General features: G+C 42.4%; 1 protein-coding gene across 1 annotated transcript in view; it reads right to left on the bottom strand.

Annotated features, from left to right (window-relative positions):
- LOC120052503 (ephrin type-B receptor 1-like) overlaps window positions 1-23,301 on the bottom strand; it is a 120,673-nt gene that overhangs the window by 55,215 nt on the left and 42,157 nt on the right. The window contains exons 3-4 of the mRNA XM_038999451.1: window positions 20,057-20,212; window positions 8,481-8,816 (exon numbers count right to left, since the gene is read on the bottom strand). Of these exons, the coding sequence (XP_038855379.1) occupies window positions 8,481-8,816; window positions 20,057-20,212 (492 nt within the window). The remainder of the gene's footprint in view (window positions 1-8,480; window positions 8,817-20,056; window positions 20,213-23,301) is intronic.

Genomic DNA, 23,301 nt, shown 5'->3' with positions numbered 1-23,301 from the left:
TGCTCATCTGATGCCTGTGTGTGTGTGTGTGTGTGTGTGTGTGTGTGTGTGTGTGTGTGTGTGTGTGTGTGTGTGTGTGTGTGTGTGTGTGTGTGTGTGTGTGTGTGTGTGTGTGTGTGTGTGTTCATGTGTATAAAATTGTCTCGGCTGACGGGGTTACGGTATTCGAAGTTCATTATGATGAACATTGTGTTTTTTTCCCGGAACAGTCCCGTATTTCAGAACATTTTCAGGTATGCCGACTTATTTACAAAAAAAAGCCCATTGGCCACGTAGCCTTCCCATTAATCTGATCAGAATTGCTATAGATTGCATTTCAACCCAACCTTTTGCAGTCACGTTGGACTTATGATAAGATTTATGTCATATTGATGTGATCTCGGGATGTTAAACAATCGTTGTGACATCTGATATTTTTGCGGCCAATGTGTCATATCTTCAACAAATCACATTTGGTAAAATTCTGTCGGGCTCAGTTCCAGCTAAACTTGGGCCGAGAGAGGAAGTCAATTGTTCACAAAAAGTGAGTTTCTGATGGAGAGCTACAAAAGTAAGTAAAGAGAGTAACTTTTAGACTGAAATAAATAAACTATTTTGGCAAACTTGTGTACTGTAGCTCTCCATGCTCATGTTATAGACCTACACTAAGAAAAAAAGGTGCTATCTAGAACCAAAAAGAGTTCTTCAGCTGTCCCCATAGGAGAACCCTTTGAAGAACCCTTTTTGGTTCTAGGTATAACCCTTTTGTTCCAGGTAGAACTCTTTTGGGTCCCATGTAGAACCCTTTGCACAGAGTGTTCTACATGGAACCCAAAAGGGTTCTACCTGGAACCAAAATGGGTTCTAACTGGGTCCAAAAAGGCTTCTGCAATGGGGACAGCCGAAGTACCCTAATTGCTCACGGATGACAGCTCATACTCATTCAACATACAGTATTTACTGCTTCTTCACTCCAGTTTTGAAAGCTTCCTTTGTAACTGCTTACATTCTCCTGAATGTTTGCTTAGCCAAATATTCCCAGATTTGTATTAAAAGAACTACATCTATGTGGTCTCTTGTTTCTGCATCTCCATGAGCCATGCAAAAGTGTAGATGAGCTTGATTCGCCCGGTGCGACGGGAGAGGGAATATTTTGAGGGGATTTTCTGTTGTGGTGGAGTGAAAAAAATAGAGACCCCCCCCCTCCCCCTGAATATCAGGATATAATTTGTATAATGACAAGTTACTAGAGAGACATTGATGTCTTCATAATCATTTTTTGAATTATTGGGCTTCATGTAGCCAATCCATTTTTATTGGCCAAGGTAAACCAGCAGTGCTCTCAAAGGCCTGCCTCAGCGTGTTGCTCTTTTTATGTCTCCAAGATGTGTGTGGATTTACAAGGAGGAAAATGTGTAGAGGAGAATTTGAACAAGCAAGATAAGGGCGGTAAAACTGTCAAGAGTTCCAATCCTCTGAGAACCCTCAATTCTCACAAGGTAAGAATATCCCACTGGAGACCTAAAGGACGAAGCAGCAGTCCCCAGGCATTACCAGGGGAATCCTACTTCCCCATATCCCAAGACTGCTTCCCAAAATAATAAGGCAGAGCTTGTTGGAGGAAAGGTACAAAGATAGTTCATCACATACTGTATATCAGACAAAACTATGTTACCTTTTTATCAGGTAATCTACATCAATAGGAAAGTCTCATTACGGAGTGGGACAACATGTCGCTGGCTTCCTTTACCAATTTGGATCAAAATTACAATGAACAAAAATATAAACGCAACATGTAAAGTGTTGGTCCCAAGTTTCATGAGCTGAAATAAAAGATTACAGAAATTGCCCATATGCACAAAAAGCTTATTTCTCTCAAATGTTGTGCACACATTTGTTTACATCCCTGTTAGTGATCATTTCTCCTTTGCCAAGATAATCCATCCACCTGACAGGTGTGGCATATCAAGAAGCTGATTAAACAGCATGATCATTACACAAGTGCACCTTATGCTGGGGACAATAAAAGGCCACAAAAATATGCCGTTTTGTCACACAACATAATGGCACAGATGTCTTAAGTTTGGAGGGAGTGTGCAACTGGCATGCTGACTGCAGGAATGCCAACCAGATCTGTTGCCCGATAATTTAATGTTAATTTCTCTACCATAAACTGCCTCCAACGTTATTTTCGATAATTTGGCAATACGTTCAACTAGCCTCACAACCACACACCAAGTGTAACCACGCCAGCCCAGGACCTCCACATCTGGCTTCTTCACCTGCGGGATAGTCTGAGACCAGCCACCCGGCTGCTGATGAAACTGTGGGATTGCACAACTGAAGAATTTCTGCACAAACTGTCAGAAACCGTCTCAGGGAAGCTCATCTGTGTGCTCGTCATCCTCACCGGGGTCTTGACCTGACTGCAGTTCGGTGTCGTAACCATCTTCAGTGGGAAAATCGATGATATGTACCCAATTCCTGGAAGATGAAAATGGCCGGCATACTCACCAGACATGTCACCCACTGAGCATGTTTGGGATGCTCTGGATTGTACGACAGCTTGTTCCAGTTCCCGCCAATATTCCCGGGACAACATTATACAGGCCACAATATACAGCCTGGTCAACTCTATGCGAAGGAGATGTGTTGTGCTGCATGAGGCAACTGTGTGAAGGTATCTACTGTGTGACCAACAGATGCATATCTCAATACACAGTCATGTGAAATCCATAGATTAGGGCATAATGAATGTGTTTCAATTGACTGATTTGAACTGTAACACAGAAAATCTTTAAAATTGTTGCCTGTTGTGTAATTTTATTTGTTAAGTGTACATAATTTGTTTTCGGTCTTACTACAATTTGTTTCATTTATCTGTCTTTTCTTTCTGTACACATTGTTGTTTCTCTTTTTTCACTCTCTCTCACTCTCTTTCTCCCGGTCTCTGTGAATGTTTTATAGCTCTAGATAATGCCTCTACTCAGGCGCAGGAAGTGTTGAGCATCAGGGATCCCTCACACAGAGACAGACAGTCCTCCTGATAGCCAGACATAGCCTGTTATCTCACAGAGTTATTCGTCCGAACGTCTACTGCCTAGGGGAATATTTCCATCTGTTTCTTTTTTTCTTATTTACAAGATGTTGGTTCAGATGCAATTTCCAAATGTCCCGATAGGACACAGGAGACAAACGGACCAGAACACAAGAGCATGGCTTTCTGTGATAAGATATTACATATAGCTAACTGCCAGTGGCTACTGTAGCTACTCTTATACCTTGATTTTATTCTGTATTTTTCTGAGGTGTTTACTTATGTGTATATGGTGCCAAATAATACAGTCATTGCAAGCCTTTCCTGTCTCATCTAATGGTGTCATGGGTGAATGAGCTTCGGTAAGGAAGGACAGACCTCTGACTGCAGAATCCTGGTGACATGGAGGATGGGATTAGCTGATGCAGTGATTCTTGAATCCTCGTAGATTCAAAATGCCAGGAAATATATATTCCATGAGAAATTGAAATGCAGTCTTACTACTGTAGGAAGCAGAGCGTCTATGAGTAACCGTCTGAAGCTGTTCAATGATTAGTACAGTTTATGAGAGCAGTATGACAGATTTTCAGCTTGGGAATTCAAGAGTCTGTCTGATGAATTCAAATACTCTAAGATCCCACTGATGGAACAAAGAAAAAAAATCTCTCTCTTCAAATTGACACACGGTTTAGTGGTCTTTATGAGAGGCTTAAGTTAACATGGATCCCTTTATGTAGACTAATGCAACTTTTGACCAGACATCTCCTACCCATGGAACAGTAGACACGTTTTACATTTCCCTGAGAGGAGTGTGTGTACTGTAAGAAGTGTTCCCCTGAGCACACATTTTGCTGGGCTGGAGAGAAGCCTCCAATGAGCACCAGCACCCGCCACATTAACTCTATGCCAGTATAGGAAGAGTTTGGGGTCCCAAAGTCGTGCCAGAGTAGCGGGTTTGGCACAGTTCTCTGTGAGCTTCTATCATCCAGGCCTGCTACTGTCAGTTACTCTGTTTGAACTGCCTGAAACAGTTCTGGAAGAGTAAGTGGGGCCTCGGATTGTAAATGTTAAAACATTGCCCATGTTACAAGATTAATTTCATGCCATTCAATCTGCACCTCTGTTTGAATTTATGGAATGACACTCTCTTGCAGACTTTCGCAGACATTACTCCCTACATTAGAGAATGTAGAAACTGTAAAAGGCAACGGTAAAAGCATGTGTACTATTACATTTTACATTCAAGTTCCAAGATGTAAGCTGGTCTTCGGTTGGTGGTAAATCAGGTATGCATGATAAAACAAACCACAATGTGTTCAAGAGGAGAGGAGAGAGGATAGGAGAAGAGCATCTATCAGAGTTCCTGTCAGCTCTGTCACTCCAGCCTGAATAAGGTCTAATGGTCCCTTACTGAACCACAACTAATTCTCTCCTCAACAGAGAATTCCTTTACTCTGAACCTCAGAAAGTGACACTATTCCAACCAGTCTCCTCCAAACGGACCATTTCAATAGAACCAACTCATTCACAGTTTAAGGTAACTCTAGTTCAACATCCATCAACTCTACTGCTTCTCAACTCCTCCTTCTATTCCCAACATGACAGATAATTCCTTACACAGCCATGACATAAAAGGCTTCTCAGAGACAGCTGAAATGGCACAATTACCTGACAATAATACAATGTCACAGACCATTTTTCTTACCTACTCATTACTACTGCAGCCGTTTTTACAAAAGACATTGGCATTGGCTATTTGGTGTATCTATTTCTTTCTTTCTTTATCTATATCCAGCTGTCAAGTCAAGCAATTACCCTGTCAAGCAAGATGATGGGGACTATTAGCTCTACTAGGTAATAAAGGTCATTTACGTTCTCATTTCTGCTTGAGTCCTGTTTCTACAAGCCAATGTTCTCAATCTCATCATTTCACAGCCTGGTCTCATAGACTAGACGTAACATAGTAAATCTATTTAACTGAGTATGATATATTATGTTTGGTATATTTACATAAAACAGATGATTACTTAAGGCAAAAAAGAAAGGAGGTTGGTCAGTGTGGATGTGTGGGTGTATAACGCGAACGTCTAGCAACCCAAAAGTTGCGTGTTTGAATCTCATTACAATTAGCATTTTAGCTAATTAGCAACTACTTACTACTTTTAAGATATTTTGTAACTACTTAGCATGTAAGCTAACCTTTCCCCTAACCCTAACCTTAACCCGTAAACTTAACCCTTAGCCTAACGTCAGCCACCTAGCTAACATTAGCCCCAAGAAATTGAAATGTGTAATATATCATATCTATTGCAAATTCATAACATATTGTACGAATTGCAATTCGTAACATAACATACAAATTGTAACTCGTAACATATCATACGAATTGTAATTCGTAACATTTGAGTGTCCCAGATTTCCTTTTACTGTGTTAAACGTCATCTACCCCTGAGTCCAGGTTATATTTCAAAACCTGTCCTAGCTAACTATATTTAATCTACTATATATGTAAAAGCCAGTAAGGATACATTTCTAAACTCCTAGTCAAGGCACTGTTCCAGCAGATGTAGCTACACCGCTAACATACCTCTTACACATTCCACCATTGATACATGACATGTTTGGCTAGGCTCTAGTAGTGTTATTGTAGGTACCAACATATTCCATGTACACTACCGTTCAAAAGTTTGGGGTCACTTAGAAATGTCCTTGTTTTTGAAAGAAAAGCACATTTTTTGTCCATTAAAATAACAACAAACTGATCAGAAATACAGTGTAGACCTTGTTAATGTTGTAAATCACTATTGTAGCTGGAAATGGCAGATTTTTTATTGAATATCTACATAGGCGTACAGAGGCCCATTATCATCAACCATCACTTCTGGGTTCCAATAGCACGTTGTGTTAGCTAATCCAAGTCTATCATTTTAAAAGGCTAATTGATCATTAGAAAATCCTTTTGCAATTCAATAGGACCCGAAATACAGCAGTCTCAAAGTCAACAGTGAAGAGGTGACTCCGGGATGCTGACCTTCTAGGCAAAGAAAAAGCCATATCTCAGACTGGCCAATAAAAATAAAAGATTAAGATGGGCAAAAGAACACAGACACTGGACAGAGGAACTCTGCCTAGAAGGCCAGCATCCTGGAGTCGCCTCTTCACTGTTGAGTTTGAGACTGGTGTTTTGTTGGTACTATTTAATGATGCTGCCAGTTGAGGACTTGTCTGTTTCTCAAACTAGACACTCAAATGTACTTGTCCTCTTGCTCAGTTGTGCACCGGGGTCTCCCACTCCTCTTTCTATTCCGTTAAAGCCAGTTTGCGATGTTCTGTGAAGGGAGTAGTACACAGCGTTGTACGAGATCTTCAGTTTCTTGGCAATTTCTCACATGGAATAGCCTTCATTCCTCAGAACAAGAAAAGACTGATGAGTTTCAGAAGAAAGTTCTTTGTTTCTGGCCATTTTGAGCCTGTAATTGATCCTACAAATGCTGATGCTCCAGATACTCAACTAGTCTAAAGAAGGACAGTTTTATTGCTTCTTTAATTAACACAACAATTTTCAGCTGTGCTAACATAATTGCAAAAGGGTTTTCTAATGATCAATTAGCCTTTTAAAATGATAAACTTGGATTAGCTAACACAACTTGCCATTGGAACACAGGAGTGATGGTTGCTGATTCTTTATTTTTAATTTTTTTATTTAACCTTTATTTAACTAGGCAAGTCAGTTAAGAACAAATTCTGATAATTGCCCTCTGTACGACTATGTACATATTCCATTAAATATCAGTCATGTACACCATTAACACTCTATTTCTGATCAATTTTATGTTATTTTAATCGACAACAAATGTGCTTTTCTTTCAAAAACAAGGACATTTCTAAGTGAATTACTTGTTTTGGAGCTATGACTCACTTGCAGTGGGGAATCTCAGAAGATTACTATAGGTATGGAAAATATGTGTTAAAACAGCCATGCTCAACTGGCAGACCACAGATCCCGACGGATCCAGACCCAGCACGGGGTCAATACGGACCACAGGATCCGACCCCAAATAAATAAAACATTTAAAATAATGTTTTGTGAAATCAGTCGGGCTTTCTACTTACTGCTGTTGAGTAATTCATGGGCAGTTTTCCTCTTGTTATGTCATTCACTGACAGACCTTAGAGAGCTATTTATAACCAGTCTGAAATGTCTAGTTGATGAACTACAGTAGTAGCCATGTTAGCTACGTAGGTAAATTAGGCTAACCAGCTATCTAAATCTTGTAGTTATCATGGCCAGATTACATGCCCATGGGCCTCGACCCACAGGGGGCCCCCATTGATTTTGTTGAGTCACTCAGGTATCATATGAACAACCATAAGCCATGGTAGAATGTGTAGAATTGTAGGAATTAGGTTTAAAATGGCAACAGTTTCTCTCTGCCAAAAAGAGGGGTATGAACAGTATGAACAGTTTGGGGACACATGGGTTGCGAGGTGGGGGTTTGTTACTATGCCGATAAAGGACCATATCCATCCGGACGTTTGCCACCTAGGAAATTTAAGTGACTGAACCTTTTTGAATAGTAGTTGAGAACCCCTGCGTTAAAATAAGGGAGTGTACTGTATGTATATGTTCCATTGTATAATGACAGACTACAGGTCTTCTCTATGCTCTCTGTTGTTTGGTTCAACATGATTCTAACTGAATGCGACTGAACACGATGTTAGCTCACTGAGCTCAGTAACCTTGGTTAAATAAAGGTTCAATAAAATGTAAAAAATAAATCAAACCTTGATCCCATTGAAGTGAAAGGAATATAGCAGTGCAAGACAATCTTGATGTACCTCCGGGAACATTCACAGTGGAACGAGGCAGAGAGTCATAATTGGAATCCTTCTCAAGTCTTCCTAACAACGATTCCTATGTCTGGACGAAGTGGGCCATTGGCTGCCCTGGCATTACCCATGGGGTATAGCGTGTGACAGGAGCACTGATTATTAGAATGGCTTCTCAATGAAACAATGTCTCCTTCATTTATTACACTTTAGTACACCAACCGACAAGCTTGACAGAGCCAGATACTATTTACCTCACATTTAAATTACTAAGTCCATATGATGTTTCAATAGCATAAATAATGAATGTTGTCTATGTTGTGAAAGACATACAACGAATAAACCGATTTGTGACATTTGAATATTTAAAAAACGTAATGAATAATCCAAAACAGTCTTGACAAAAGATCAAAAGTTTGTCTTTGGTTCAAGAATGTCTCCAGCTTAAAAAACAAGAAATGCCAGAAGTACTCATGTGTTGTTGTGTGATACCATTAATCATTTAGAAGATTAATATAATGTAAGCCTTGAAGAATTGATTCCCAGAACAAAGCTTTATAATGGTTGCCAGTGGAGGCTGTATATGAACACATGGTGTGAGACACAACGCATGGTGCTGTACAATGCCACTGACCAGCCTGGTTAGTGGTGATGTTGATGGACACGTGCTGAGCAGGGTAGGGACTCTTGTTGGTGACTCCATTGAAAGCGTGTATCTCGAAGGTGTAGGGGGTGTGGGCCCACAGGTTACTGATGAACACCCTGGTCTCGGTCAAACCCTGCTGCCTGGGTACATACTCCACGTTGTCATCACAATGGGAGCACGATGGCCGGTCTGCACGGCACTTCCTGCACACGATGTTGTAGGTGACATCATCACGGGCGCCAGTCTCCCTTGGAGGATGCCACTCCAGGATCACCGAGGTCTCGTTGACGATGGAGATGACGTTTCTGGGACCAGAGGGGACACCTGGATAGGAAGAGGGAATGCAGTGCAGACATGAATATACTGTACAGTATGTAGTATGGTGTCTGTTTCAGCAACTGGCTATTACTTTAATATGGCACGGCAAAAAAACACTGCACTCTGATATGAAAGAGATATTAGGATCCACCATAGTGATCAACAAATAATACTAACTCAGATGTAAATATATAGCACTGATGTCACCATTTCAGTCAAAAAATATGCACACACGAGTAATTTAACTCCTTCTGTTTTACCAGTCGTCTGTAATGTAATCCTGTTGAAAAACAAATATTAGTCGCACTAAGCACAAACCAGATGGGATGGTGTATCGCTGCAGAATGCTGTGGTAGCCATGCTGGTTAAGTGTGCCTTGAATTCTAAATAAATTACAGACAGTGTCACCAGCAAAGCACCCCCACACCATCACACCTCCTCCTCCATGCTTCATGGTGGGAACCACACGTGCTGATATCATCCATTCACCTACTCAGTCTCACAAAGACACGGCGGTTGGAACCAAAAATCTCAAATGTGGACTATTTCCACCGGTCTAATGTCCATTGCCTGTGTTTCTTGGCCCAAGCAAGTCTCTTTTTCTTATTGGTGTCTTTTAGTAGTAGTTTCTTTGCAGTAATTCGACCATGAAGGCCTGATTCACACAGTCTCCTCTGAACAGTTGATGTTGAGATGTGTCTGTTACTTGAACTCTTGAAGCATTTATTTGGGAGCTATCTTCTGTATACCACCCCTACCTTGTCACAACACAACTGATTGGCTCAAACGCATTAAGAAAGAAAGAAATTCCACAAATTAACATTTAACAAGGCACACCTTTTAATTGAAATGCATTCCAGGTGACTACCTCATGAATCTGGTTGAGAGAATGCCAAGATTGTGCAAAGATGTCATGAAGGCAAAGGGTGGCTACTTTGAAGAATCTCAAATATAACATATATTTTGATTTGTTTAACACTTTTTGGTTGCTACATGATTCCATGTGTTATTTCATAGTTTTGATGTCTTCACTATTATTCTACAATGTAGAAAATAGTAAAAATAAAGAAAAGCCCTGGAATGAGTAGGTGTGTCCAAACTTTTGACTGGTACTGTATGTAACTGCTATGCGTTTCGCAGAAATGATCCCCCACTGGTTATTAGACTTCATGGGGTATTCAGCTGCCATTTAGCCCCATATGTTATTGATGTTGATGTGTTGCAACAGTGTTACAATACCATTAACATGACAAAGCGCAGCATGGGAGCTGAAATTACACCACTCAATCACCCCCTCCTAGCCAACCTTCCTACACAACCTCATCCCTGTCACCAACATTCACTCATACTGGAACACTGAAACAGTTTTCACTACATTTCTCATGTTTCCCTTTCATTTGAACTGGCTGGCTCTGTGATCCCTGCCAGGGACGTTGGGTTTTGTTGTGCACTGTTTCCATCTCTGTGCTTGAGACTAAAGCTATTATCATCACACAACATTATCTTGTCCAATCATATTTTTGTGGACATATTTCCCTATGGTGGCTGCACTGAAGGCTTCTCAAAACTTCAAGATTGCATTCACAATAGTCGGTTGTTACTGTATGTGTGTGTTTACAATTTCACGAAGCCCAACCATCACTGTGGGACTCCAATTTCTATTTGACCAGTGAATCAAGAGGAACTGACAGATCATTGTATTGGCTGACCAATTTAACATATGCCTTTCTGATAGCGGTTGCCGATGTACACACAGCGGTCTGACCACGCCTTAGCAGCCTGGGTTTTCTGTCTCTCTGATTCACTTTTTCTGTCTTCTCCCTTTCATCTCCGTAAGTCACGGCTGTGATCTGAATATATGGGAATTGGTCAATATTCCCCTCTTTTATATTTCTCTCTCCTGATCCACCTCCTCACATTCTCTGTTTCTCTATGTGAAGCAGAGCCAGCAGTCTGAGTCTGTGGATTACAACAGTAATGGTCAGGTGCTGTGGAGAAGAGTGGCTTTGCTCTATACAGCAGCTCTATAGTAGACCAGCCAGTGAACTGTATAGGGAATACATCTGTCTTGCTTACTGTTTGTTAATATATGTAATTGTGTACTTTCTAAATGTATCTTGATATGGCTGTAAGTAGGTGTTGATTGCCATGTGTGGCCAATTAGAGACTCTTTTAGTTGGGATTTATTGAAAGACTCGGTTCACACTTCACATAACACAGGGTCACTGGTCCGTTCAGTGAAAAGCCTGTCTTAGTTTTAATAGATCCTGTTGCGATGTCTGTGATGTGTTTCTCAGCTCTGCAAAAATAAAACACGGAGGGGTTGAGAAGGTTGATCTGATCACTACTTAATGTCTAATTTACAGGCCACATTATCGCCACTAGCACCTCCCTGCTTTAATTTGCGAGGGAATCTAATTTGTCTACAGCGTTAGTTACTGTTCTCTCCCCCACTGTCCCATCAGCTATAGGAGTCAAGGTTGATTTGGCTCAGTGGCACAGGGCTGCACCAAGCTGAGTTATCGACACCAAGACCCTCAGACTGGTCTGTAGATCTATGCTAATTAACTTGAGGGTAATTGATACTGCGCCTCGTGCCCCTGCCCTCAGGGACACGACAGGGGGGTAATCGTTTTGCCATTGACTAGCCTTTGATGGATCACCAGCCTTCTGTACAACCCTACCAGGAGACCTCAGAGTGAGAGTTACAGGGTTAGCCAACAATCTGTAGCAAATATGCAATTTAAGTGTAGAATGGACTTTTTTCTCATCAACTGTGAGTTACAATAACAGTTCACATATGGAGAAACAGAATAATTAAGTACATACAAGAAGCCGCCACAGATTCATCAAAAGCCCAAAACTCTTTGAAGGTTGTATTCATTTCTGTGAGCAAAATAACAACTACAAAAAAGGAATCTTGCGTATTGACTGTCCAAACTACTCTGCAGTAACTAGAGAGGCCCATCACATAACCATCACCCATCACCCCAGCAAGACCAAGAGCCAAAGGCTAAACCCACAGCACACCAAGACATCGTCTGGAAGTCTGTCGGCACGCGACTCCACACGCTAACAATCACACCTCTGTTTACACAGCTAGGCCTCACATCCACATCCAGGAACACTTCTTCCTTGACCGGACCGGTCGTTTCTCTCATTCTTTCCCGCTGATGCAATTCTGGCGGTCCTTTTTCTCTCATTCTTTTCCGCTGATGCGATTCTGGCGGTCCTTTTTCTCTCATTCTTTTCCGCTGATGCCATTCTGGCGGTCCTTTTTCTCTCATTCTTTTCCGCTGATGCCATTCTGGCGGTCCTTTTTCTCTCATTCTTTTCCGCTGATGCCATTCTGGTGGTCCTTTTTCTCTCATTCTTTTCCGCTGATGCCATTCTGGCGGTCCTTTTTCTCTCATTCTTTTCCGCTGATGCCATTCTGGCGGTCCTTTTTCTCTCATTCTTTTCCGCTGATGCCATTCTGGCGGTCCTTTTTCTCTCATTCTTTTCCGCTGATGCCATTCCGGAATGCGCCCAGAGGGGCTAGGGAAATAACAGGCCGGACTCTACTGATCTGTATTATCAGGCATTCCAGATGCCCTGTGGAGAGGCCCATGACAAAACCCTTTGCCCTTTGGTGTTTAGAAAAGGCCATGATATGACTCAAGGAAAAGTTATCTTCCACCGGGACATTTTAATACATTATATTATAGTACAGCAACAATGTATCTAGCTAGTAAGTCTGGTAGTTCACCATTACTGTTGCCCCCCCCCCCCCCCCCCCCCCCCACTGGGCACAGACGTCAGTTCAAGTCTAGTTTTGATTTACATTTGTTTGAATGATCAACTAACTTGAATTCAACATGGAAAAAAACACAAAATTCCCTAACGTTGATGACTCTTTGCAAATCCAATCAGTTTTCCACGTTGATTAAATTACATGTTTTGGTTGAAATGACATGGAAACAACATTGATTCCACTAGTTTTTGCCCAGTGGGCCTGGATTTAAACAGGATTCTGTGACCTGATGTCCTAATAAAGAACAGGGGAAGTAGGGTTTTAATGGGTATGTCTCAGAGACAAATTGCTTTTTGAATGTCAATCTAGACTCTCCAGTCCTCAGTGCTTCTGCCATGTGCTACTGTATATCAAAACCCAAGGGGGCACAGCAGTCTGAAACTGTCTGCTCTAAAGATGCCAAGGCTGCTTTAACATTCAACCTTACCTTTCGAGGAAAACCCATGAGAGGCCGTTTTAGTTTCAATCTGTCTGGAGCAACACTTTATTTGTATGTTTTCATGACCTTTTGTAGCTGTCTATGTCTGAGTGTGAAAGCAAAGGGAAGAGGGTAACTGAGTCTCTACGCTACCTGCATATTTCATGAGACTGAGTGAGTGGGCAAGAGATGACCAGGCCCATGTTTTTACATGTGCATATTGTAATAATATAAATTAAAATTTGGTCGGTGCTTACATTTGTCCTATTTCACACATGTACAAGTGTGCATCATACACATATGTGTTTTTGCATAACCCAGATCCCCCTGAGACAGCCTTGGAGATTGGGGTCACGGTCAGCCATTATTAACAGCGACCCTGGAGCAACTAGGGTTAAGTGCCTTGCTCAAGGGCACATTGGCAGATTTTTCACATTGGTAGCTCAGGGATTCAAACTAGCAACACTCTAACTGATAGGCTACCTGCTGCCCTGCCCTCCGTGCGTGCGTGCATGTGTGACCACAAATGACCACACAGACTGGGGAATTAATCTTACAGCTGCAGACATTAAGATGCTTGCCTCTTTGCGTGAGGCGGAGCTATGTGAGTGTAGAATGGTCTCATCACTCCTTTCCCTGATGGAGTAATAGCTATTGTCTCTCTATCTGACTCCAGGTAATTACCGTCAATGTTGTGTCAAGTCCACACACTGTGCAACACTGCTGGCTTGCCGTAGGGGTGCCGCTTTAATTAGAATAATTAAACATCAATGTTCTCCTCTCCAGCAGTATAGCGAGGCCCAGGATGGGGCCGGATGAGGGCTTCCAGGGGGGTGTACAGGGGAGGTACAGGAAGTTCCAATAGGGGGGTATGGATGGGGACCTGATGTTTAAGAGGTGTAGTAGTGAGTGATAGGTCTTTGAAGGAGCATGAAGGCTCACCAGTGCAGCTCCATGGTTATAGCGTAGCGTTGCTCTCCTGCTGACAGTGTGGGGAGAGTGTCAACCCATCAGCCTTCTAATCTGACAGAGGGAGCAGCAGAACACCAGCCCACTTTACACACACCTTGCCTTGCCTCGCTCACACTGATTCTACACACAGCCTAACAGCTGCTCTACTGCACAGTCCGTGAGCAGGGGAAACCAATAGAGAGAGAAAGTATACGTGTTTATACTACTAACGTGTGTGTGTGTAAGTGCGTACTGCTTGCATGTGGTGGGTGTGTTTATTTGTGTTTCTGAAATCCACCTTCATCTCTAAGCTAATTTGGTGAATAGTAAGTAGAATAAATATGTGAGTCAATAACATGCAAACTGAACAAGGATGCTTAGATGTACACCCGCTACGAGGCTGGCTTCAGGTTAGCTCTGCTCCACACTGTTTCCTCAGAGATCTGCCTTCCACAACTGTGCAGCGTTTTCAAGCGAACTCACACTGTCCTCAATTAGCACTCGACATCAGTGGGGGGAATAATTATTTAAGCTGATACATCCTGATTGACATAAACAGTAAGAGGATAAGGACACGGGTGGCCAGCCACACTCTACAGTCAGAAACCATGCATTCATTACATTGATTAAAGCTTCAGCATCATATCTGCACTCTTCACTAGTGTAATCATATGCCATGCAGCTGCTGTCTCTGAACACTTTTAATAGTCAAAGTGGTGAGTGGGAGTAGATGAAAAGGGGAAGGTTGGTTTCTGAATAATACTAAAAAAAAACACCCAAAAATTCAAATCACATTGACAAAATGTTTATGAAATGGTAGGGAAAAACTTTACAGACACTATAGGAAAGTAAGAGGAGGATCTCATTTACTCTGATATCACAGGAGGTTGGTGGCACCTTAATTGGGGAGTACGGATTCGTGGTAATGGCTGGAGTGGAATAGGTGGAATGGTATCAAATACACTACATCAAACACATGGTTTCCATGTGTTTGATGCCATTCCATTCACGCCGTTCAAGACATTATTATGAGCCGTCTTCCCCTCAGCAGCCTCCTGTGTCTGATATTAGGATCGTTCCTCTCTCTCTCACTTCTTTCCTTTTTTAGTGTTCTCTCTTTCCATAAAATTGAGAAGAAGACCTTTTGTGTGAGTCTGGATGGTTGATGACTTGGTAATGGTCACAGCACAGGGTCCCCAGTGACGGCTGTGGTGGAACAAAGCCTGTCTAAGAGTAAAGGCCCTATAGTCAGGAGCTCTTTTCAACTACACCCACATGCCTTTCAGCCTCCTCCGCACTGTCTCAGTACTGTCTCACTGGAGTTAACAGCTAGCGGATTAGAGGGAAACACTGAGAGACACATTATAGGAGAGATAGACTGTGTCAGGAAGAACAAGAGAGAGAGTGAGAGAGAGAGAGAGTGTTACAACACTGTACATTGCCAATAATAACATTTGACATTTCTATATTATAAAAAAAAGAGTAATATTTACTGTAAATTTCTGATTGCTCATTTCCCTTGTTTATTGTCTATTACACTTGCTTTGACAATGTAAACATGTTTCCAATGCCAATTTGAATTGATTTCAGAGAGACAGGGGGGAGAGAAAGAGAGAGACAGAGAGAGGGGGGGGAGACAGGGAAAGAGAGTGTCAGAGAGGACAAACAAGAGAGAGTATGCGTCAAGGAGGATGAGAGAGTATGCGTCAGGGAGGACTAGAGAAAGCGAGAGAGAGGGAGAGAGAGTGTCATGGAAAACGAGAGAGAGAGTGTCAGGGATGACAAGAGAGAGAGCGAGAGAGAGAGAGAGAGAGAAAGACTAAACAGAGAATACACAGTGGCAGAATACCTGACCACTATGAATGACCCAAAATTAAGGAAATCATTGACTATGTATAGACTCAGTGAGCATAGCCTTGCTATTGAGAAAGGTTGCCGAAGGCAGACCTGGCTCTCAAGAAAAGACAGGCTATGTGCACACAGACCACAAAATGAGATAGAAACTGAGCTGTACTTCTTAACATCCTACCAAATGTATACACATATTTCCCTCAGATAACACAGACCCACAAAGAATTTGAAAATAAAATGTTGATACATTTTATAAAGTCCCATATATATTAGGTTAAATCCCAGAGTATGCCATTAGATCAGCAAGATTTGTGACCTGTTGCCTCAAGAAAAGGGCAACCAGTGAAGAACAAACATAATTATAAATACAACCATATTTATGTTTATTTATTTTCGCTTTTGTACTTTAACTATTTGCACATCGTTACAACACTGTATGTAGCCATAAAATGACATTTCTGTCACACCCTGATCTGTTTCACCTGTCTTTGTGATCGTCACCACCCCCTCCAGGTGTTGACCTTCTTCCCCATTATCCCCTGTGAATTTATACCTGTGTTCTCTGTTTGTCTGTTGCCAATTCGTTTTGTTTCGTCAAGCCTACCAGTGTTTTTCCCTCTGTTCCTGTCTCTCGATTGTTCCTGTTTTGTAGTTTTCCCGGTTTTGACCTTTTCTGCCTGCCCTGACCCTGAGCCTGCCTGCCTGTCATTCTGCACCTTTGCCACACCTATCTGTATTATTGACCACTGCCTGCCCTTGACCTGTCTTTTACTGCCCCTGTTGGATTAATAAACTGTTGTTAATTTGATGTTGTCTGCATCTGGGTCTTACCTTGAAATGTGATAGTTTGAAATGTCTCTGTTCCTTTGGAACTTTTGTGAGTATAATGTTTACTGTTCATTTTGTTATTGTTTATTTCACTTTTGTTTATTATCTATTTCACATGCTTTGACAATGTAATCATATTTTCCCATGCCAATAAAGACATTTGAATTGAACTAGAGAGAGAGAGGGATAAGAGTGTGAGCATTGATAGGTGGTGGAGGTGAGCATGTGTGTCAGAGGGTAATTGTTGTGAAAGAAAGAACCATTACAAACAGTCATTTACCATTTCTCTCTCTCTCTCTCTCTCTCACTCTCTCACACACACACACACACACACACACACACACACACACACACACACACACACACACACACACACACACACACACACACACACACACACACACACAAACACACACACGCCCAGCGGACCTATAGATGCTTCTAAGACCCAACTCTAGAACCCGAGAGAGTACCTTCATCCTGCTAATCACATTAAAACAGAAAGTGGAGCTGGAATGGAGAAAGAGGAGAGAGAAGGGATAAAGGCCTTTCTGAAGCTCTTCTGCAGTGTTCTATAGTGGGGCCCCAGGATTGGAACAGCACTGACGGTCCAGGCCCAGCAGGAGTCCAGGCTTCATCTCTTAGTCACAGCAAAGTCACATGAACGGAGTGAGAAAAGCCCCTCACCAGCGCCTCACCACCATCAGGGATAAGAGGCCAGAGAGAGAAAAGACAAGCACCCCACACTCTAGTGGACTCATTGGTGAAATGTTATTCATATTTTTCATAATTCCATAATTAATAAACATTATACAAATTTAAAAAACACAGAAAATCCAGTTGTTCTATGTCAAACGTTTATGTTACAGTGCATTTGGAAAGTATTCAGAACGCGTTTTCCACATTTTGTTACGTTACAGCCTAATTCTAAAATTGATTAAATAGTCCCCCCCCTTATCAATCTACACACAACACCCCATAATGACAAAGCAAAAAATATATAGAAATGTTTGCAAATGTATTAAAAATAAAAACTGAAATATCACCTTTACATAAGAATTCAGACCTTTTACTCAGTACTTTGCTGAACTTCAAGTCTTATTGGGTATGACGCTACAATCTTGTGTGCTACAAGTGTGTGTGTGTATTTGGGGAGTTTCTCCCATTCTTCTCTGCAGATCCTCTCAAGCTATGTCAGGTGGGATGGGGAGCATTGCTACACAGCTATTTTCAGGTCTCTGCAGAGATGTTCAATCGGGTTCAAGTCCGGGCTCTGGCTCGTTCACACAAAGACATTCAGAGACTTGTCCCGATGCCACTCCTGCATTGTCTTGGCTGTGTGCTTAGGGTCGTTGTCCTGTTGGAAGGTGATCCTTCACCCCAGTCTGAGATCGTGAGCGCTTTGGAGCAGGTTTTCATCAAGGATCTCTGTACTTTGCTCCGTTCATCTTTCCCTCGAACCTGACTAGTCTCCCAGTCCCTGCTGCTCAAAAACATCCTCACAGCATGATGCTGCCACCACCCTGCTTCACCGTAGGGATGGTGTCAGGTTTCCTCCAGACATGAAGAATGGCATTCAGACCAGAGTTCTATCTTGGTTTCATCAGACCAGAGAATCTTGTTTCTCATGGTCTGAGAGTTCTTTAGGTGCCTTTTGGCAAACTCAAAGCAGGCTGTCATGTGGCTTTTACTGAGGAGTGGCTTCCGTCTGGACATTCTACCATAAAGGCCTGATTAGTGGAGTGCTGCAGAGATGGTTGTCCTTCTGGAAGGTTCTCCCATCTCCACAGAGGAACTCTGGAGCTCTGTCAGAGTGACCATGGGGTTCTTGGTCACTTCCCTGACCAAGACCCTTCTCCCATAATTGCTCAGCTTGGCCGGGCGGCCAGCTCTAGGAAGAGTCTTGGTAGTTCCAAACTTCTTCCATTTAAGAATGATGGAGGCCACTCTGTTCTTGGGGACCTTGAATGCTGCAGAAATATTTTGGTACCCTTCCCCAGATCTGTGCCTCGACACAATCCTGTCTCGGAGCTCTACGGACAATTCCTTCAATCTCATGGCTTGGTTTTTGCTCTGACATACACTATCAACTGTGGAACCTTATATAGACAGGTGTGTGCCTTTCCAAATCATGACCAATCAGTTGAATATACTACAGGTGGACTCCAATCAAATCTCAAGGATGATCAATGGAACCAGGATGCACCTGAGCTCAATTTCGAACCTAATAGCAAATGGTCTGAATACTTATAAGGTATTTCTGTTTTTTATTTTGTATACATTTGCAATTCTTTTTCCAAAAACCAGTTTCCGCTTTGTCATTATGGGGTATTGTTTGTAGATTGATGAGGAAAAAAAAGATTTAATACATTTTTTTATGAGGCTGTAACGTAACAAAATGTGGAAAAGGGGAAGGGGTCTGAATACTTTCTGAATGCACTGTATATTTCAGTCTTCTGTGAAGTATATAAAGTGTAATATTGGAATGCAAACTCAAGATTGAATACATTTCAACTCTATATCTGACATGGTACAGGTGTTTTACTTTAAGCCCATAACCATATGTGGGAGGTATATACTTTTGTTTCAAAGTAGATTTGTTTAAAACTACAAAGAGACACTCTGTGTGACCCTGATTTATCCCACTGCAGTAAAAGGTTAATGCTCTAGCCCTGGGTTTTGCAGATCCAAAGTGTCTCCAAAGTGTCCCTCTGAGAAGCACCATTTGCATGGTTTGGAGGCAATGAAATAGAAGAGTTATAATAGCACGTCTAAGGGGTCTGGATAGAACAACAATGGTTCAATAGACTGTGTTTTCTGACCCAACAACCTTTCATTCACAAATGAGTTTCATATTCAACTATTTATGAATGGGGTGACCGTGTCTTATTTTCCCCTAGTGCTTGTCTATCCAGGTCACCTACATAGCGCAGTGCCCCACTTTCTCTGTCCCTGTGGGTTTGAAGGGAACTGAATCAGGGAGTTTTAGGGCAGTGGTTGGAGTGGCTGGCTCAACCTCAGGGACAGCAGTTAAATGGTATTCATGTATCAACCTACATTGATATGATCTGGGGCAATGGGGTAGATGGAGAGAGACCTAGAACAGCTGCTCATCCATCGATGGAATCATAAAGTTTTTCGGTCGGGCAGTTGTTTAGACCAGAGTGCTTTCTCCTTCATTGACTGGACCTTGTGTTAAAGAGTGAGTATTCAAAATGAAGCTGGTAGAGGAGGGGGTGGCCATTCACACATCCCTCAGGTTCTATACTCACACTGTTGCAGTCAAGCATGGGAAGTGCCGAATAAGCAGCACATGTAGAACAGTTGATATTGAGCACGCCCTTTCCAAATGAAAATGAACTTCAAATGTATTTTCCCATTGATTAGTCGGAGTGTGAGACTTACTGGTGCAGGAGGCCTCGGGCAGGTCCATGTCTCCTCTATAGTATCCGTTACGGCAGCCGCAGATAGTGGCAGCCTCCACAGTGGAGCGGCTGTTGGGGGGGCACTGCAGACACAGCCCTGGCCCCTGGGTGGACTTGAACGTCCCCTGGGGACACGCTGCAGGGAGGACAGAAAGAAAAGACAGAGAGAACAGAGTATTTAGACTCTTCATCAACATCCCCAGTGTACTGTATCCAGGGCGCACATGTAGACTACCATTACTCCACCCATGGGTGAGTCTCGCAAACCAGACATTTCCTCCTGCGCAAAAGCCTGGAAATCACGTAACGGGTTGACTAAGAGGTTACTTAACGGGTTGACTAAGAGAATTTAAGTTGCCTCATTATCATCAACCACCCACTCACCATTCAACCTCTCTCACTATATCTCTCTATGCCTTAGTACCGTACCTCTTCTGCTGTCAAAACATAACGCCAAAAAGAACAACAGATTAATTTCAGTCTGAGTATGTGGCAATAACATGGCGTGTAATAGGTTCCGGAATTACAGCAAAACACAGTTGTCCTCTGTAGCTCAGTTGGTAGAGCATGGTTTTTGCAACATGGTGTCCACCAGTTCTATCCCAGGACCAAACAGAAACTTGCATCCTGTAGCACAAATTCAAAACAGTTTTGGGACACTGTAAAGTCCATGGAGAATAAGAGCACCTCCTCCCAGCTGCCCACGGTACTGAGGCTAGGAAAAACTGTCACCACCGATAAATCTACGATAATCGAGAATTTCAATAAGCATTTTTCTACGGCTGGCCATGCTTTCCACCTGGCTACCCATACCCCGGCCAAGAGCTCTGCACCCCCCGCAGAAACTTTCCCAAGCCCCCCCGCTTCTCCTTCACCCAAATGTTCTGAAAGAGCTGAAAATCTGCACCCCTACAAATCAGCTGGGCTAGACAATCTGGACCCTCTTTTTAAAATTATCCGCCACAATTGTTGCAACCCCTATTATTAGCCTGTTCAACCTCTCTTTCGTATCGTCGGAGATCCCAAAAAATTGGAAAGCTGCCGCGGTCATCCCCCTCTTCAAAGGGGGAGACACTCTAAACCCAAACTGTTACAGACCTATATCTATCCTGCCCTGCCTTTCTAAAGTCTTTGAAAGCCAAGTTAACAAACAGATCACTGACCATTTCAAAACCCACCGTACCTTCTCCGTTATGCAATCTGGTTTCAGAGCTGGTCATGGGTGCACCTCAGCCACGCTCAAGGTACTACACGATATCATAACCGCCATTGATAAAAGACAGTACTGTGCAGCCGTCTTTATTGACCTGGCCAAAGCTTTCGACTCTGTCAATCACCGCATTCTTGTCGGCAGACTCAACAGCCTTGGTTTCTCAAATGACTGCCTCGCCTGGTTCACCAACTACTTCTCAGATAGAGCTCAGTGTGTCAAATCGGAGGGCCTGTTGTCCGGACCTCCGGCAGTCTCTATGGGGGTGCCACAGGGTTCAATTCTCGGGCCGACTCTTTTCTCTGGTGACTCTCTGATCCACCTCTACGCAGGCGACACCATTCTGTATACTTCTGGCCCTTCTTTGGACACTGTGTTAACAAACCTCCAGACGAGCTTCAATGCCATACAACACTCCTTCCGTGGCCTCCAACTGCTCTTAAATGCTAGTAAAACTAAATGCATGCTCTTCAACCGATCGCTGCCCGCACCTGCAAGCCCGACTAGCATCACTTCTCTGGACGGTTCTGACTTAGAATATGTGGACAACTACAAATATCTAGGTGTCTGGTTAGACTGTAAACTCTCCTTCCAGACTCACATTAAGCAGCTCCAATCCAAAATTAAATCTAGAATCGGCTTCCTATTTCACAACAAAGCCTCCTTCACTCATGCTGATAAACATACCCTCGTGAAACGGACTATCCTACCGATCCATGACTTCGGCGATGTAATTTACAAAATAGCCTCCAACACTCTACTCAGCAAATTGGATGCAGTCTATCACAGTGCCATCCGTTTTGTCACCAAAGCCACATATACTACCCACCACTGTGACCTGTATGATCTCGTTGGCTGGCCTTCGCTTCATATTCGTCGCCAAACCCACTGGCTCCAGGTCATCTATAAATCTATGCTAGGTAAAGCCCCGCCTTATCTCAGCTCACTGGTCAGCATAGCAGCACCCACCCGTAGCACGCGCTCCAGCAGGTAAATTTCACTGGTCATCCTCAAAGCCAAATTCTCATTTGGCTGCCTTTCCTAACAATTCTCTGCTGCCAATGACTGGAACGAATTGCAAAAATCACTGAAACTGGAGACTTATATCTCTTACTAACTTTATGCATCACCTTTCAGAGCAGCTTACCGATCACTGTACCTGTACACAGCCCATCTGTAAATAGCACACCCAACTACCTCAGACCCATATTGTTATTTATTTTTGCTCTTTTGCACCCCAGTATCTCTACTTGCACATCATCATCTGCACATCTAAATTGTAAATATTTCGCCACTATGGCCTATTTATTGCCTTACCTCCCTAATCCTACTACATATACACACACTGTATATAGACTTTTCTATTGTGTTATTGACTGTACGTTTGTTTATGTGTAACTCTGTGTTGTTGTTTTTGTCACACTGCTTGGCTTTATCTTGGCCAGGTCACAGTTGTAAATGAGAACTTGTTCCCAGCTGGGCTACCTGGTTAAATAAAGGTGAAATTAAAATGTTTAAAAAACAATAGAATATGTCAAATGTATGCACGCATGACTGTAAGACGCTTTGGATCAAAGCATCTGCTCAATGGTATATACAGTTGAAGTGGGAAGTTTAAATACACTTAGGTTGGAGTCATTAAAACTTGTTTTTCAACCACTCCACAAATTTCTTGTAAACAAACTATAGTTTTGGCAAGTCGGTTAGGACATCTACTTTGTGCATGACACAACTAATTTTTCCAACAATTGTTTACAGACAGATTATTTCACTTATAATTCACTGTATCACAATTCCAGTGGGTCAGAAGTTTACATACACTAAGTTGACTGTGCCTTTAAACAGCTTGGAAAATTCCAGAAAAGGATGTCATGGCTTTAGAAGCTTCTGATAGGCTAATTTACATAATTTGAGTCAATTGGAGGCGTACCTGTGGATAAATATCAAGGCCTACCTTCAAACTCGGTGCCTCTTTGCTTGACATCATAGGAAAATCAAAAGAAATTAGCCAAGAC

This window comes from Salvelinus namaycush, chromosome 8, assembly GCF_016432855.1.
Source record: "Salvelinus namaycush isolate Seneca chromosome 8, SaNama_1.0, whole genome shotgun sequence".
NCBI lineage: Eukaryota > Metazoa > Chordata > Actinopteri > Salmoniformes > Salmonidae > Salvelinus > Salvelinus namaycush.
The sequence above is the reverse complement of the archived record's forward strand: the minus strand, read 5'-3'. Positions and strand labels throughout refer to the sequence as shown.